At 43.5% G+C, this 18,064-nt stretch overlaps 1 protein-coding gene across 3 annotated transcripts in view; it reads left to right on the top strand.

The window, feature by feature from the left end:
- LOC106592187 (glutaredoxin 3) overlaps positions 1-17,363 on the top strand; it is a 32,515-nt gene extending 15,152 nt beyond the window's left edge. For all 3 annotated transcript variants that reach the window (XM_045701117.1, XM_045701116.1, XM_045701118.1), the window contains 7 exons: positions 5,969-6,141; positions 10,947-11,008; positions 11,147-11,204; positions 12,944-12,996; positions 15,555-15,594; positions 15,842-15,934; positions 16,880-17,363. In XM_045701117.1, the coding sequence (XP_045557073.1) occupies positions 5,969-6,141; positions 10,947-11,008; positions 11,147-11,204; positions 12,944-12,996; positions 15,555-15,594; positions 15,842-15,934; positions 16,880-16,930 (530 nt within the window). In that variant the 3' untranslated portion in view covers positions 16,931-17,363. The remainder of the gene's footprint in view (positions 1-5,968; positions 6,142-10,946; positions 11,009-11,146; positions 11,205-12,943; positions 12,997-15,554; positions 15,595-15,841; positions 15,935-16,879) is intronic.
- The last annotated feature ends 701 nt before the right edge of the window (positions 17,364-18,064 follow it).

Raw genomic sequence — 18,064 nt, 5'->3', positions numbered from 1 at the left:
TGGTGGTGGAGGAGGAGAGGCAGGCCTGGTGGTGGTGGTGGTGGAGGAGGAGAGGCAGGCCTGGTGGTGGTGGAGGAGGAGAGGCAGGCCTGGTGGTGGTGGTGGAGGAGGAGAGGCAGGCCTGGTGGTGGTGGTGGAGGAGGAGAGGCAGGCCTGGTGGTGGTGGTGGTGGAGGAGGAGAGGCAGGCCTGGTGGTGGTGGTGGTGGAGGAGGAGAGGCAGGCCTGGTGGTGGTGGTGGTGGAGGAGGAGAGGCAGGCCTGGTGGTGGTGGTGGTGGAGGAGGAGAGGCAGGCCTGGTGGTGGTGGTGGTGGTGGTGGTGGAGGAGGAGAGGCAGGCCTGGTGGTGGTGGTGGTGGAGGAGGAGAGGCAGGCCTGGTGGTGGTGGTGGTGGAGGAGGAGAGGCAGGCCTGGTGGTGGTGGTGGTGGAGGAGGAGAGGCAGGCCTGGTGGTGGTGGTGGTGGAGGAGGAGAGGCAGGCCTGGTGGTGGTGGTGGTGGTGGTGGTGGAGGAGGAGAGGCAGGCCTGGTGGTGGTGGTGGTGGAGGAGGAGAGGCAGGCCTGGTGGTGGTGGTGGTGGTGGAGGAGGAGAGGCAGGCCTGGTGGTGGTGGTGGTGGAGGAGGAGAGGCAGGCCTGGTGGTGGTGGTGGGGAGGAGGAGGAGAGGCAGGCCTGGTGGTGGAGGAGGAGGAGGAGAGGCAGGCCTGGTGGTGGAGGAGGAGGAGGAGAGGCAGGCCTGGTGGTGGAGGAGGAGGAGAGGCAGGCCTGGTGGTGGAGGAGGAGAGGCAGGCCTGGTGGTGGTGGTGGTGGAGGAGGAGAGGCAGGCCTGGTGGTGGTGGTGGTGGAGGAGGAGAGGCAGGCCTGGTGGTGGTGGAGGAGGAGAGGCAGGCCTGGTGGTGGTGGAGGAGGAGAGGCAGGCCTGGTGGTGGTGGTGGTGGAGGAGGAGAGGCAGGCCTGGTGGTGGTGGTGGTGGTGGAGGAGGAGAGGCAGGCCTGGTGGTGGTGGTGGTGGTGGAGGAGGAGAGGCAGGCCTGGTGGTGGTGGTGGTGGAGGAGGAGAGGCAGGCCTGGTGGTGGTGGTGGTGGAGGAGGAGAGGCAGGCCTGGTGGTGGTGGTGGTGGAGGAGGAGAGGCAGGCCTGGTGGTGGTGGTGGTGGAGGAGGAGAGGCAGGCCTGGTGGTGGTGGTGGTGGAGGAGGAGAGGCAGGCCTGGTGGTGGTGGTGGAGGAGGAGAGGCAGGCCTGGTGGTGGTGGTGGAGGAGGAGAGGCAGGCCTGGTGGTGGTGGTGGAGGAGGAGAGGCAGGCCTGGTGGTGGTGGTGGAGGAGGAGAGGCAGGCCTGGTGGTGGTGGTGGAGGAGGAGAGGCAGGCCTGGTGGTGGTGGTGGAGGAGGAGAGGCAGGCCTGGTGGTGGTGGTGGAGGAGGAGAGGCAGGCCTGGTGGTGGTGGTGGAGGAGGAGAGGCAGGCCTGGTGGTGGTGGTGGTGGAGGAGGAGAGGCAGGCCTGGTGGTGGTGGTGGTGGAGGAGGAGAGGCAGGCCTGGTGGTGGTGGTGGTGGAGGAGGAGAGGCAGGCCTGGTGGTGGTGGTGGTGGAGGAGGAGAGGCAGGCCTGGTGGTGGTGGTGGTGGAGGAGGAGAGGCAGGCCTGGTGGTGGTGGTGGTGGTGGAGGAGGAGAGGCAGGCCTGGTGGTGGTGGTGGTGGTGGAGGAGGAGAGGCAGGCCTGTGGGGGTGGAGGAGGAGGAGAGGCAGGCCTGGTGGTGGTGGAGGAGGAGGAGAGGCAGGCCTGGTGGTGGTGGTGGAGGAGGAGAGGCAGGCCTGGTGGTGGTGGTGGAGGAGGAGAGGCAGGCCTGGTGGTGGTGGTGGTGGAGGAGGAGAGGCAGGCCTGGTGGTGGTGGTGGTGGAGGAGGAGAGGCAGGCCTGGTGGTGGTGGAGGAGGAGAGGCAGGCCTGGTGGAGGAGGAGGAGAGGCAGGCTGGGTGGTGGTGGAGGAGGAGGAGAGGCAGGCTGGGTGGTGGTGGTGGAGGAGGAGGAGAGGCAGGCCTGGTGGAGGAGGAGGCCTGGTGGTGGAGGAGGAGGCCTGGTGGTGGTGGAGGAGGAGGCCTGGTGGTGGTGAAGAAGGAGGGGCAGGTCTGGTGGTGGTGGTGGTGGTGGTGGAGGAGGAGGAGAGGCAGGCCTGCTGGTGGAGGAGGACATTACACTGTACAGGGTTGAGGTTCCACTCCCAACCACGCCGCTGATTAGAAGCATCAGTATTAGGTTCAAGGCAGTTTGCCGAACGTCAAACGTTACATTTTAGTTTTTCAAATCTAAACCTGTAAGTGTTACTTTTCACCTCATCCTGAAATGTATCTCTAAATATTTTTCATCTTTAAAGAAGCCAAGTTGTAGTGTTTGTGAACTCTAGTTGAATCTAATCTCCACCAAACCGCGTGAGGCTGTGACTACGACCTCGCTAGTTGTTTAAAGAAGCCCTCTAGACCTGAATTTAAAGGTTACACACTCATACACCATGTAAAACACATGTTCCTAACACATTACACGCTCTTTCTGTGTGTTTGTGTGTGTGTGTGTGTGCATAATAACCTAACTTTCCTTGAAATAAGAAATCAGCTTTTTATGTTCCTTTTTCCTGGAGCTGTATCGTCTGTCTGCGGTGCGCGATCCCCCTGACCCTTTAGGAAAAGGAGAGAGGGGGAACAACCCCTCGCCAATCAATCGTGCGTGTCTGGGTCTAGGATAGAGAGCCTCTAGCCAGAGAAAGCAGCTGGGCCTGGTGTAGTAGAAACAAGTTAATATAGTGGCATGTAGCTGAATAACCATTAGTTAGTGGCCTCTAGCTGTTTTATAATGAATTCCCACATGAATGAATGAAGTATCAGAATGAGAGTTTCACTGCAGGCTCTACATGCAGGCAACATATCACGGCTCCCCTCCTCCCACTCCTGTTCCCTCTTTCTGTTTCCTTCTCTTTTTCTCTGCCTCTCGCTTTCTTGCTCGCTCTCCTCTCCCTCTCTCCCTCGCTTTCTCCTCTCTCTTGCTGTCTTTCACTCGCTCTCTCTTTCTTTCTTAATCTCTCGCGCTCCTCTCCCTCTCCCTCTTTCTCTTCTCTTCCTCGTTTTCCTCTCTCCCTCTTTCTCCTCTCTTGCTGTCGTTCACTCGCTCTCCCCTCTCTTTCTCTCTCTCTCGCTCGCTCTCTCCCTCCCCCTCTCTCGTTTCCATCTCTCTATTCCCCTCTATCACAGTCTCTTCTCAAACACTGACTCACACCCAAGTATCAAGGACATAATGCATAACCTGCCTCATATTTAACAGTGATCCTGTCCATGCCAATGTGGACCCATGTCAGTAGTAAGATAGAAAAAGAGCTGTTACAATAGATACACTGCATTTGGAAAGTATTCAGACCCCTTGACTTTTTCCACATTTTGTACAGCCTTATTCTAAAATTGACAAAAAAAATGTCTTCTCATTTCCTCATCAATCTACACACAATACCCCATAATGACAAAGCAAAAACAGTTTACAATTATTTTTTAATAAACTGAAATATCACATTTACATAAGTATTCAGACCCTTTTCTCAGTACTTTGTTGAATAACTTTTGGCAGCAATTACAGCCTCAAGTCTTCTTGGGTATGATGCTACAAGCTTGGCACACCTGTATTTGGGGAGTTACTCCCATTCTTCTCTGCAGATCCCCTCAAGCTCTCTCAGGTTGGATGGGGAGCGTTGCTGCACTGCTACATTCAGGTCTTTCCAGAGATGTTCGATCGGGTTCAAGTCCGTGCTCTGGCTGGGTCACTCAAGAACATTTAGAGACTTGTCCCGAAGCTATTTCTGTGTTGTCTTGGCTGTGTGCCTAGGGTCATTGTCCTGTTGGAAAGTGAACCTTCGCCCCAGTCTGAGGTCCTGAGCGCTCTGGAAAAGTTTTTTTATGAAGGATCTTCCTGTACTTTGCTATGTTCATCTTTCCCTTGATCCTGACTAGCCTCCCATTCCCTGCAGCTGAAAAACATCCCCACAGCATGATGCTGCCACCACCATGCTTCACCGTAGGGATGGTGCCAGGTTTCCTCCAGACGTGATGCTTGGCTTTCAGGCCAAATAGTTAAATCTTGGTTTCATCAGACCAGAGAATCTGGTTTCTCATGGTCTGAGAGTCCTTTAGGTGCCTTTTTGCAAACTCCAAGCAGGCTGTCATGTGCCTTTTACTGAGGAGTGGCTTCCGTCTGGCCACTCTCCTATAAAGGCCTGATTGGTGGAGTGCTGCAGAGATGGTTGTCCTTCTGGAAGGTTCTCCCATCTCCAAAGAAGAACTCTGGAGCGCTGTCAGAGTAACCATCAGGTTCTTGGTCACCTCCCTGACCAAGGCCCTTCTCCCCTGATTGCTCAGTTTGGCCCGGGCACCCAGCTCTAGGAAGAGTCTTGGTGGTTCCAAACTTCTTCCATTTAAGAATGATGGAGGCCACTGTGTTCTTTGGGATCTTCAATGCTGCAGAAATGTGTTGATACCCTTCTCCAGATCTTTGCCTCGACACGATCGTGTCTTGGAGCTCTACTGACAATTCCTTCGACCTCATGGCTTGGTTTTTGCTCTGACATGCACTGTCAACTGTGAGACCTTATATAGACAGGTGTGTGCCTTTCCAAATCATGTCCAATCAAATGAATTTACCACAGGTGGATTCCAGTCAAGTTGTAGAAACATCTCAAGGATGATCAATAGAAACAGGATGCATTTGAGCGCAATTTTGAGTCTCATAGCAAAGGGTCTGAAAACTTAGGTAAATAATGTCAGTTGACCTTTTTTTTAATACATTTTCAAAATCAAATACTTGTTTTCGCTTTGTAATTATGGGGTATTGTGTATAACACATCCATTTTAGAATAAGGCTGTAACATAACAACGTGGAAAAAGACAAGGGGTCTGAATACTTTCCCAATGCTCTGTGAGTGTGTCTGTATATATATGACATTCATTTGAAGTAATATGTGTAACACTGATAAAATAAAAATGAATATATATATATTATACACACACATACACTTATCAGTGTTACACATATTACTTAATGAATGTGATGATACCAGGCTAGGGTTTGGGACCATCTTTATTTTACCTTTTAACTTCATGTCTTGTTCATTTGTTTCCAAATGTCCCCTATAATATGAGGGTAACAAACATGCTGCTGACCAAACTCATCTGCAATTATGTCCTGATTTAATATCCTGACTGTTGTTCCTGTTAACATACAATAACATTTAACTAACAACCTGATTTAATATCCTGACTGTTGTTCCTGTTAACATACAATAACATTTAACTAACAACCTGATTTAATATCCTGACTGTTGTTCCTGTTAACATACAATAACATTTAACTAACAACCTGATTTAATATCCTGACTGTTGTTCCTGTTAACATACAATAACATTTAACTAACAACCTGATTTAATATCCTGACTGTTGTTCCTGTTAACATACAATAACATTTAACTAACAACCTGATTTAATATCCTGACTGTTGTTCCTGTTAACATACAATAACATTTAACTAACAACCTGATTTAATATCCTGACTGTTGTTCCTGTTAACATACAATAACATTTAACTAACAACCTGATTTAATATCCTGACTGTTGTTCCTGTTAACATACAATAACATTTAACTAACAACCTGATTTAATATCCTGACTGTTGTTCCTGTTAACATACAATAACATTTAACTAACAACCTGATTTAATATCCTGACTGTTGTTCCTGTTAACATACAATAACATTTAACTAACAACCTGATTTAATATCCTGACTGTTGTTCCTGTTAACATACAATAACATTTAACTAACAACCCGTCGATTTCTCTTCAGGGTTTCAGCCGTCAGATTGTAGTTCTATTGAAGTACCATGCTATCCAGTATAACAGCCATGTACCTGTCTTATACCAGGTTACAAACACACTGTTCTCCCCATCACCCAGGTTTCAGCCGTCAGATAGTGGCGCTTTTCAAGGACCACGCTATCCAGTTCAGCAGTTTTGACATCCTGTCAGACGAGGAAGTGAGAGGGGGGCTGAAGACCTTCTCCAACTGGCCCACCTACCCTCAGGTTTACGTTAACGGAGAACTCGTTGGGGGACTGGACATTGTCAAGGTGAGTAATGTTAAACACACATTTAGCCCTACACATTTCTCTTTTCCAGAGAACTGAGGCGAGCGAAAACAAAACAAACATGGACAACAACAAAATGAAAAATGGAACCCTTGTAAAAATACTAAATAACCTTGGTATAACACCTAGAGACCTCACCTAGAGATTTGAGCCTTTTGGTGTAATGGTTTTGGAATGACAGAGACCAGGGTTTGAGTCCTGGTCAGGATACCCTCCTAATGAACTACATTGGTTTCAGCAGTTGGATAGATAGCACTATTGAAAGCATGTCCCAGCCAAGTTAGAGGGCATTGATCTGTCACTCTTCATAATGGGATGTTCTATGTATAGCATTCTATTAAAGTAATCAGGCACTGTCTTTACTGTGTTGATCTGCTTCAGCTTCTATTCAGCTTGAATTCTACATTTAACACAATCTAGCATGCAAATATATTTAGACAGCTGACGCAAGTACAAATCAAATCAAATCACATTGTCTTCAGGAAATGTACTTGAGTCATATTTTTTCTTACCTTTTAGATGTGTTCACTGCAGGCTGACTAGCAGCTATTAAATTGCAGTGTCCCATTTAAATACGTGCCCAGATCAACCTGAAGTATCTACCAAACAAGTTTTACAGCAACATAATCCAAAAAGGGAAGCTACTAAAATGTTTTCCTATTACTGTTCGCTACTCACAAAATATTATTTTAATTCCCAGGATTTGATTCACCACAATCAAACCGAATCCCAACTACTACAATGGCGAAGGGAATCATTCGATTTGTAAAAAAAATTAAAATAAATTGGCGGGACTGAGCAGTTCTGGACTGGTTCCGACCGATATTTCTGTGTACAGTGGGCTCTGTGAACGCTGCAACATCAATTGCTTTACACTCCCTAAAGGCGCTGGTTGTCCCGATTTTCATATGCACTATTACAAGCGCAGCTGTGAGGTTCACAGACACAGGAAATCGTCCATTTGCATGGGGAGCGACAAGTGACATTTTCTGGCCTATCCAGACAAAGGAAGGATTTCCTGTGTCTGTGAACCTCATAGCTGTGCTTTGTAATGGCGCATATGAAAGGGGAGACTCCAGCGGACGCAACAATAACACTTTCATCTCACTGTGATGGTCTCAGGTGGATTTAACGTGCTCCACAGGGAAAATTACAAAACTATTTCGTAGAATTGACAAGACCACTTTCTCGTGGTCACAGACGGACAAAACCACTTGTAGCGAGTTGAAGTTGTAACGAGTCTATAGACATTAGGCCAGCATCCCGGAGTCGCCTCTTCACTGTTGACGTTGAGACTGGCGTTCTGCCTAGAAGGCCAGCATCCCGGAGTCGCCTCTTCACTGTTGACGTTGAGACTGGCGTTTTGCGGGTACTATTTAATGAAGCTTGAGGACTTGTGAGGCGTCTGTTTCTCAAACTAGACACTCTGATGTACTTGTCCTCTTGCTCAGTTGTGCACCGGGGCCTCCCACTCCTCTTTCTATTCTGGTTAGAGCCAGTTTGTGCTGTTCTGTGAAGGGAGTAGTACACAGCGTTGTACGAGATCTTCAGTTTCTTGGCAATTTCTCGCATTGAATAGCCTTCATTTCTCAGAACAAGAATAGACTGACGAGTTTCAGAAGAAATGTATGAGCCTGTAATCGAACCCACAAATGCTGATGCTCCAGATACTCAACTAGTCTAAAGAAGGCCAGTTTTATTGCTTCTTTAATCAGAACAAGTTTTCAGCTGTGCTAACATAATTGCAAAAGGGTTTTTTAACTTCTTGGGGCTATGTGGGACGCTAGCGTGCCACCCGTGGTGCACCCTATCAACAGCAGGTGCATTTCAAGAGCGGCAAATTTGAAACCAAATAAATGTCAAAATTCAAATTTTTCAAACATACAACTATCTTACACCCTTTGAAAGATAAACATCTCCTTAATCTAACCACGTTGTCCGATTTCAAAAAGGTTTTACGGCGAAAGCATAAAGTTAGATTATGTTAGGAGAGTACATTGACAATAGCTGTGTGGAATGTTTTGTCAATTCAAAGACAGGGTCACCAAAACCATAAAACCAGCTAAAATGATGCACTAACCCTTTACAATCTCCATCAGATGACACTCCTAGGACATTATGTTAGACAATGCATGCATTTTTAGTTCTATCAAGTTCATATTTATATCCAAAAACAGCGTTTTACTATGGCATTGATGTTGAGGAAATCGTTTCCCTCCAATAACCGGCAGTCAAGTCAGCACCACAAATTAAATAATTAAAATTAGAAAACATTGGTAAAATATTATATTGTCATTTAAAGAATTATAGATTTACATCTCTTGAACGCAATCAACTTGCCAGATTTAAAAAGAACCTTACTGGGAAATCACACTTTGCAATAATCTGAGCACTGCGCCCAGAAAAATATGCTTTGCTATACAGACAAACGGCCATGTTGGAGAGATCTAAAATCGAAAATACTATGTAAATAATCCATTACCTTTGATTCTCTTCATCAGATGTCACTTCCCGGAATCCCAGGTCCATAACGAATGTAGTTTTGTTCAAAAAAGCTCATCATTTATATCCAAAAAGATCCGTGTTGTTAGCACATGATCTAAGCCAGCCGGACTTCTCGTCATGAACGAGGGGAAAAAATATATTTACGTTCGTTCAAACATGTCAAACGTTGTATAGCATAAATCATTAGTGCCTTTTTTAACCAGAACATGAATAATATTCAAGGTGGACGAATGCATTCTCTTTTATAACGTATTGGAACGAGGGTACCCAACATGAACTCGCGCCAGAGTCTAATCGGCCATCACCGTTCCATGGCTCTTGTTCGGTCAGATCTCACAGTAAAAGACTCAAAACACTTTGTAAAGGCTGGTGACATCTAGTGGAAGCAATAGGAAGTGCCAAAACATTAATCAACCCCTGTGTGTTTCAATGGCATAGGCTTAAAGGTAATTCAACACATCAGGTATCCACTTCCTGTCAGAAAATGTCTCAGGGTTTTGCCTGCCAAATGAGTTCTGTTATACTCACAGACACCATTCAAACAGTTTTAGACACTTTAGGGTGTTTTCTATCCATATATAATAAGTATATGCATATTCTAGTTACTGGGTAGGATTAGTAACCAGATTAAATCGGGTACGTTTTTTTATCCAGCCGTGAAAATACTGCCCCCTAGCCCCAACAGGTTAATGATCAATTATCCTTTTAAGATGATAAACTTGGATTAACTAACACAATGTGCCATTGGAACACAGGAGTGATGGTTGCTGATAATGGGCCTCTGTACGCCTATGTAGATATTCCATAAAAAAATCTGCCGTTTCCTGCTACAATAGTCATTTACAACATTAACAATGTCTACACTGTATTTCTGATCAATTTGATGTTATTTTAATGGACAAAAAATGAGCTTTTCTTTAAAAAACAAGGACATTATTAAGTGACCACAAACTTTTGAACGGTAGTGTATGTGTGTTAGTGTGATTGAGACTGTTGGTATGTGTGTTAGTGTGATTGAGACTGTAGGTGTATGTGTGTTAGTGTGATTCAGACTGTAGGTATGTGTGTTAGTGTGATTGAGACTGTTGGTATGTGTGTTAGTGTGATTGAGACTGTAGGTGTATGTGTGTTAGTGTGATTCAGACTGTAGGTATGTGTGTTAGTGTGATTGAGACTGTAGGTATGTGTGTTAGTGTGATTCAGACTGTTGGTATGTGTGTTAGTGTGATTGAGACTGTTAGTATGTGTGTTAGTGTGATTGAGACTGTAGGTGTGTGTGTTAGTGTGATTGAGACTGTTGGTATGTGTGTTAGTGTGATTGAGACTGTTGGCATGTGTGTTAGTGTGATTGAGACTGTAGGTGTGTGTGTTAGTGTGATTGAGACTGTAGGTGTATGTGTGTTAGTGTGATTCAGACTGTAGGTGTGTGTGTGTGTGTGTTAGTGTGATTGAGATTGTCGGTGTGTGTGTTAGTGTGATTGAGACTGTAGGTGTGTGTTAGTGTGATTCAGACTGTAGGTGTGTGTGTTAGTGTGATTGAGACTGTTGGTATGTGTGTTAGTGTGATTCAGACTGTAGGTGTGTGTGTTAGTGTGATTCAGACTGTTGGTATGTGTTTTAGTGTGATTGAGACTGTAGGTGTGTGTTTTTGTGTGATTCTGACTGTAGGTGTGTGTGTGTTTTTGTGTGATTGACTGTAGGTGTGTGTGTGTTTTTGTGTGATTGACTGTAGGTGTGTGTGTGTTTTTGTGTGATTGACTGTAGGTGTGTGTGTGTTTTTGTGTGATTGAGACTGTAGGTGTATGTGTGTTAGTGTGATTGAGACTGTAGGTGTGTGTGTTAGTGTGATTGAGACTGTAGGTGTGTGTGTTAGTGTGATTGAGACTGTAGGTGTGTGTGTTAGTGTGATTGAGACTGTAGGTGTGTGTTAGTGTGATTGAGACTGTAGGTGTGTGTTAGTGTGATTCAGACTGTAGGTGTATGTGTGTTAGTGTGATTCAGACTGTAGGTGTATGTGTGTTAGTGTGATTCAGACTGTAGGTGTGTGTGTGTGTGTGTTAGTGTGATTGAGATTGTCGGTGTGTGTGTTAGTGTGATTGAGACTGTAGGTGTGTGTTAGTGTGATTGAGACTGTAGGTGTGTGTGTTAGTGTGATTCAGACTGTAGGTGTGTGTGTTAGTGTGATTCAGACTGTAGGTGTGTGTGTTAGTGTGTAGGTACAGTAGAACAAAGGGCCTCTGCAGTGATCCAGTGACCCATCTCAGTGTTGATACCTGTTGTAGGAACTAGCTGAATCTGGAGAGCTGGAGAATACCTGTCCCAAGGCTGTCACACTGGAGCACAGGTAAAACTCACCTTTATACACACACACACACACACACACACACACACACACACACACACACACACACACACACACACACACACGTGGAAGATGGCAGGTTGTATTGTGTGACTTATGGACTGTCCTTATAACCTCCAGGTTGAAGTCGACCATCAACAGGAGTCCAGTCATGCTATTCATGAAGGGCAATAAAGAGGTACGTAGGTGTCACTCAATCATAACAGGGCAATAAAGAGGTACGTAGGTGTCACTCAATCATAACAGGGCAATAAAGAGGTACGTAGGTGTCACTCAATCATAACAGGGCAATAAAGAGGTACGTAGATGTCACTATATCATAACAGGGCAATAAAGAGGTTACGTAGGTGTCACTATATCATAACAGGGCAATAAAGAGGTACGTAGGTGTCACTATATCATAACAGGGCAATAAAGAGGTACGTAGGTGTCACTATATCATAACAGGGCAATAAAGAGGTACGTAGGTGTCACTATATCATAACAGGGCAATAAAGAGGTACGTAGGTGTCACTATATCATAACAGGGCAATAAAGAGGTACGTAGGTGTCACTATATCATAACAGGGCAATAAAGACGTACGTAGGTGTCACTATATCATAACAGGGCAATAAAGAGGTACGTAGGTGTCACTCGATCATAACAGGGCAATAAACCTGTGTGTTTGTTTGGTCTGTGTACTTAATTAATGGAATAGAATGGGGGCGGCAGGTAGCCTAGTGGTTAGAGCGTTGGACTTGTAACCGAAAGGTTGCAAGATCGAATCCCCGAGCTGACAAGGTAAAAATCTGTCATTCTGCCCCTGAATGAGGCAGTTCCCTGGTAGGCCATCATTGTAAATAAGAATTTGTTCTTAACTGACTTGCCATGTTAAATAAAGATTACAAAAAAAAAAAAAATGTAATAGAAAAGGACTTGAATATAATTGCAGCTAATCGTAAATAAATACTATGCATAACATACATGGACAATAAACTGAGGCTTGTTTTTGGCCTATATAACTTCAAGAGGTAACAGTTGGCCTATATACTCTGCCAATCTAGTAGATAAGGACAATGGGTATTGCATACATTTCAACAGAATTGAGGCTAATCTAAAATCAATAATGTTCTTCTCACAGAGCAGTGCGATTTTCCCCCCCCCTCCCCCAGCACACACACACACACACACACACACACACACACACACACACACACACACACACACACACACACACACACACACGGTTCTTCTACCCTCCTACTTCTTCATACACCTATTGATTGCTGCTGCTCACAGATGAACAGATATCTTCAGAGTAGTTTAAACCTAGTCCCCTGTGAATCCCATCTCTCCCTTTTCACTCACTGGGTTTTTTATTTTAGATATGGATCTTTATTAGTTTTCCCTCCATTTCTTAAAAGACAATTTAGAAGTGGGTCCTGTGAAACCAATAGGAGTTGAAACTTGCTCAATGAAAGCTTTAGTTTGGTGCTATTCATTCTGGAGTGAAGAAGTCCCAACTCATCCTGCTTCAGAGTAGTACTTTTTATTTATTTTAATTTGTATTCTTTATTTAACTAGGGCAAGTCAGTTAAGAACAAGTTCTTATTTACTATGACGGCCTAGGAACAGTGGGTTAACTGCCTTGTTCAGGGGCAGAACGACAGATTTTTACCTTGTCAGCTCGGGGTTTTTTATATTAGCTATTTGAAATGGTCTTTGTCTTAAAAAAATAAAAAATTGAAGACCAGAATCATTGCTTCCTGTGATTTTGTCCTGCAATAAAATGGTTTGTGTGGACTTACCTGTTGAAGGATCTGAAATGAGTTAATTTGTTTATTATAAAGTGTATGTTCTTTGTTAATCAGACCCATGTCAGGATCTCAAGTAATCTGTTTTATATCTAAAGCCTGCTTTTCTTCCTGTGTCTGTAGCAAGCCAAATGTGGATTCAGTCGTCAGATACTGGAGATAATGAACAGTGCGGGGTAAGATAACACCACTATATCATGATACTGGAGCTAATGAACAGCGCATGGTGAGAACACCACTGTATCATGATACTGAACAGCTCAGGGTAAGGTAACACCACTGTATCATGATACTGAACAGCTCAGGGTAAGGTAACACCACTGTATCATGATAATGAACAGCTCAGGGTAAGGTAACACCACTGTATCATGATAATGAACAGCGCAGGGTAAGGTAACACCACTATATCATGATAATGAACAGCGCAGGGTAAGGTAACACCACTATATCATGATAATGAACAGTTCAGGGTAAGGTAACACCACTGTATCATGATAATGAACAGCGCAGGGTAAGGTAACACCACTATATCATGATAATGAACAGCGCAGGGTGAGAGAACACCACTATATCATGATAATGAACAGCGCAGGGTGAGAGAACACCACTATATCATGATAATGAACAGCGCAGGGTGAGAGAACACCACTATATCATGATAATGAACAGCGCAGGGTGAGAGAACACCACTATATCATGATAATGAACAGCGCAGGGTGAGAGAACACCACTATATCATGATAATGAACAGCGCAGGGTGAGAGAACACCACTATATCATGTAAATGAACAGCGCAGGGTGAGAGAACACCACTATATCATGATAATGAACAGCGCAGGGTGAGAGAACACCACTATATCATGATAATGAACAGCGCAGGGTGAGAGAACACCACTATATCATGATAATGAACAGCGCAGGGTGAGAGAACACCACTATATCATGATAATGAACAGCGCAGGGTGAGAGAACACCACTATATCATGATAATGAACAGCGCAGGGTGAGAGAACACCACTATATCATGATAATGAATAGCGCAGGGTGAGAGAACACCACTATATCATGATAATGAACAGCGCAGGGTGAGAGAACACCACTATATCATGATAATGAACAGCGCAGGGTGAGAGAACACCACTATATCATGATAATGAATAGCGCAGGGTGAGATAAATCAACAACAACATGAAAGTGGTGTTATTTAGAAAAGATGACTTCATGTTATATTTAGTGTTAATTATTCATATCGATTCAGATACATTTCAATCACATGTTAACTCCAGTGGGATATTCCTTAGTGTTCACTGCATGCAGGGGAGTAGAGATCTAAAGGGAATGCATGGAGACAGAGAAAAGGTTGTTTATAATATGATGTGTTGGTTAACTGTGTTTATAATATGATGTGTTGGTTAATATCCTGCCTGTGTTTATAATATGATGTGTTGGTTAATATCCTGCCTGTGTTTATAATATGATGTGTTGGTTAATATCCTGCCTGTGTTTATAATATGATGTGTTGGTTAATATCCTGCCTGTGTTTATAATATGATGTGTTGGTTAACATCCTGCCTGTGTTTATAATATGATGTGTTGGTTAATATCCTGCCTGTGTTTATAATATGATGTGTTGGTTAATATCCTGCCTGTGTTTATAATATGATGTGTTGGTTAATATCCTGCCTGTGTTTATAATATGATGTGTTGGTTAACTGTGTTTATAATATGATGTGTTGGTTAACATCCTGCCTGTGTTTATAATATGATGTGTTGGTTAATATCCTGCCTGTGTTTATAATATGATGTGTTGGTTAATATCCTGCCTGTGTTTATAATATGATGTGTTGGTTAATATCCTGCCTGTGTTTATAATATGATGTGTTGGTTAACATCCTGCCTGTGTTTATAATATGATGTGTTGGTTAATATCCTGCCTGTGTTTATAATATGATGTGTTGGTTAATATCCTGCCTGTGTTTATAATATGATGTGTTGGTTAATATCCTGCCTGTGTTTATAATATGATGTGTTGGTTAACTGTGTTTATAATATGATGTGTTGGTTAACATCCTGCCTGTGTTTATAATATGATGTGTTGGTTAATATCCTGCCTGTGTTTATAATATGATGTGTTGGTTAACATCCTGCCTGTGTTTATAATATGATGTGTTGGTTAACATCCTGCCTGTGTTTATAATATGATGTGTTGGTTAATATCCTGCCTGTGTTTATAATATGATGTGTTGGTTAACTGTGTTTATAATATGTGTTGGTTAACATCCTGCCTGTGTTTATAATATGATGTGTTGGTTAATATCCTGCCTGTGTTTATAATATGATGTGTTGGTTAACTGTGTTTATAATATGATGTGTTGATTAATATCCTGCCTGTGTTTATAATATGTGTTGGTTAACTGTGTTTATAATATGATGTGTTGATTAATATCCTGCCTGTGTTTATAATATGATGTGTTGATTAATATCCTGCCTGTGTTTATAATATGATGTGTTGGTTAATATCCTGCCTGTGTTTATAATATGATGTGTTGGTTAACTGTGTTTATAATATGATGTGTTGATTAATATCCTGCCTGTGTTTATAATATGATGTGTTGGTTAACTGTGTTTATAATATGATGTGTTGGTTAACTGTGTTTATAATATGATGTGTTGGTTAACTGTGTTTATAATATGATGTGTTGGTTAACATCCTGCCTGTGTTTTCTGTTTGCAGAGTGGAATATAGCACCTTTGATATCCTGGAAGATGAGGAGGTAAAAGAGGCTGTATCTGTCTGACATTTGCTTTAGATTATTTTAAGTGAAGTATTTTTTATTTTTTATCAGCAGTGATTTTCAGAAAAGCAGATTGTATATTGTAATTTTAGATGTCTGATCCTTGTGACAAAAGTCCCTTGAAGCTTTGTTCCCCCCCCCCCAAAAAAAAACTATGTTGGTGAAACCTAAAGATGTTTTTCTACATGTCAACAAATGTTTTCTTCATTTATCTTCCAATTTCCAGGTTAGACAGGGGCTGAAGACATACTCAAACTGGCCAACGTACCCTCAGCTATACGTCAAGGGGGAACTCATTGGCGGGCTGGACATTGTGAAAGTGAGAAGTGATTTTTGTTTTACACCTCAGACCATAATTGCACTTATTACCTCCACTTAGTCCTGGACTAGTCTTAATATGTCTATAAACCATTCACAATGGAGATTCTCTGTTTAAAATAGCTTTTTAGTCCTAAACTAGGCTGAATCTGTGTCTGTGGAAACTGACCCTTTATAGGATCAGCTTGGCATGTCACAGTGTCATAGACGGACAGAGCCAACAGCAGTACCACAGACTCTACACCAGGTGTCACTAAAGCACCGTGTTCTGTTAGCTTAGCCTGCTAAATGTCCTCATCCATGTACAGTCAGACAGGCGGCATGGAGGGGGTCATCGTCGGTAGTAAAAAGCACAGAGGAAAAGATTGGTGTGATGTAAATACCAAGGTTTCTTAGTGAACTACATTAAACCATGCTAGGGAGGTTAAAGTCCCCAGGGTGTGTCTAACAGTAATCCTCTGTTAGATATACCTACTTATTTCACCAAGAGCCTTGCTTTGCATAAACTAGGCCTGTAGTCCGCGTGGGTTTAAAGCAGCGTATTGCCCAGCAGTGGCTAGTGATTGATATCAGCTGGAGCTCAGTTTTAATAGATCACCTGTCAATCACTGTTCTTTTAAGGACTGCATTGTGTTGTCACTGAGTTTCATTAGACAGGAGTTCTCTGTTTATCTATTCATAGTTAGTTTCATGAGACAGTTCTCTGTGTATCTATTCATAGTTAGTTTCATTAGACAGGAGTTCTCTAGGTATCTATTCATAGTTAGTTTCATGAGACAGTTCTCTCTGTGTATCTATTCATAGTTATTGTGCATCAATAGAATATTTGTTTCTGGGTCCTGTTGGAACAAGACTTGCATGACAGGTCCAGTAGGCTGTTATTTCTTCATGTATCAGCTGGTATGAAGATCAGACCTGTATTGACATGTTTTCTGTGTTTTTACAGGAGCTTAAAGACAGTGGAGACCTTTCTTCTGTCCTGAGGGGTGAATGCTAGATGCCTTTCTTCTGTTCTGAGGATGAATGCTAGATGCCAGTAGTACTGTTACTGTGATGGGAATAAGCTATGGACTACTGCACTCTTCCTTTCCCTCTCTACCCCCTTCATTCCCCTCTCTACCCTCTTCTCTTCTCCTCTCTACCCTCTTCTCTTCCCCTCTCTACCCTCTTCTCTTCCTCTCTACCCTTTTCTTCCCCTCTCTACCCTCTTCTCTTCCCCTCTACCATCTTAGAACTTCCTTAACCTCTCACTTAAAGCCAACAAGGTCACAGTGAATGCAGTCTGAGGCACGAGGGATGAAATAAGTCGTATATTATCCATCCATTGATTTTTCTGAACATAGCACAGGTGTCCAAATAAACCCAATTGATCAAAGTGCATTTTGCCACCACCACCAGCTGCAAATATAATAAAGTAATCCATGATGCTACCTGACTGTTTTCCTTATTTGTCTTTAGAACCTTAGAGAACACAGCAGTCAGAGCAAAGAACTAGAACCTTAGAACACAGCAGTCAGAGCAAAGAACTAGAACCTTAGAACACAGCAGTCAGAGCAAAGAACTAGAACCTTAGAACACAGCAGTCAGAGCAAATACATAGAAGTGGCCTCCCCATTCAAGTCAATGATGACATAATGGGTGGACTGGCAGCCATTCCATAGATCATTGGACCCCCCCTCCATAGAAATGGACGTGGTGCACGCAGAATGTTCCCCAATACTGGAAGGCAGGGCCTGAGTGAAAACGTTTGTGAGCCCCTGCTATAGATTGTATTGTATATCGTTTTATTACATTTACATGGTTACAGTGCATTCAGAAAGTATTCAGACCCCTTGACTTTTTCTACATTTTGTTACGTTACAGCCTCATCAATCATCAAAATCCCTCATCAATATACACACAATACCCCATAATGACTAAGTAAAAACAGTTTTAGAAATGGTTGCACAAGTATTCAGACCCTTTGCTATGAGACTTGAAATTGAGCTCAGGTGCATCCTGTTTCCATTGATAATCCTTGATGTTTCTACAACTTGATTGGAGTTCATCTGTGGTAAATTCAATTGATTGGACATGATTTGGAAAGGCACACACCTGTCTATATAAGGTCCCACAGTTGACAGTGCATGTC

Source organism: Salmo salar, chromosome ssa18, assembly GCF_905237065.1.
Source record: "Salmo salar chromosome ssa18, Ssal_v3.1, whole genome shotgun sequence".
NCBI classification, from domain to species: domain Eukaryota; kingdom Metazoa; phylum Chordata; class Actinopteri; order Salmoniformes; family Salmonidae; genus Salmo; species Salmo salar.
Note: the sequence above shows the minus strand (reverse complement) of the source record. Positions and strands in the feature narration are given on the sequence as shown.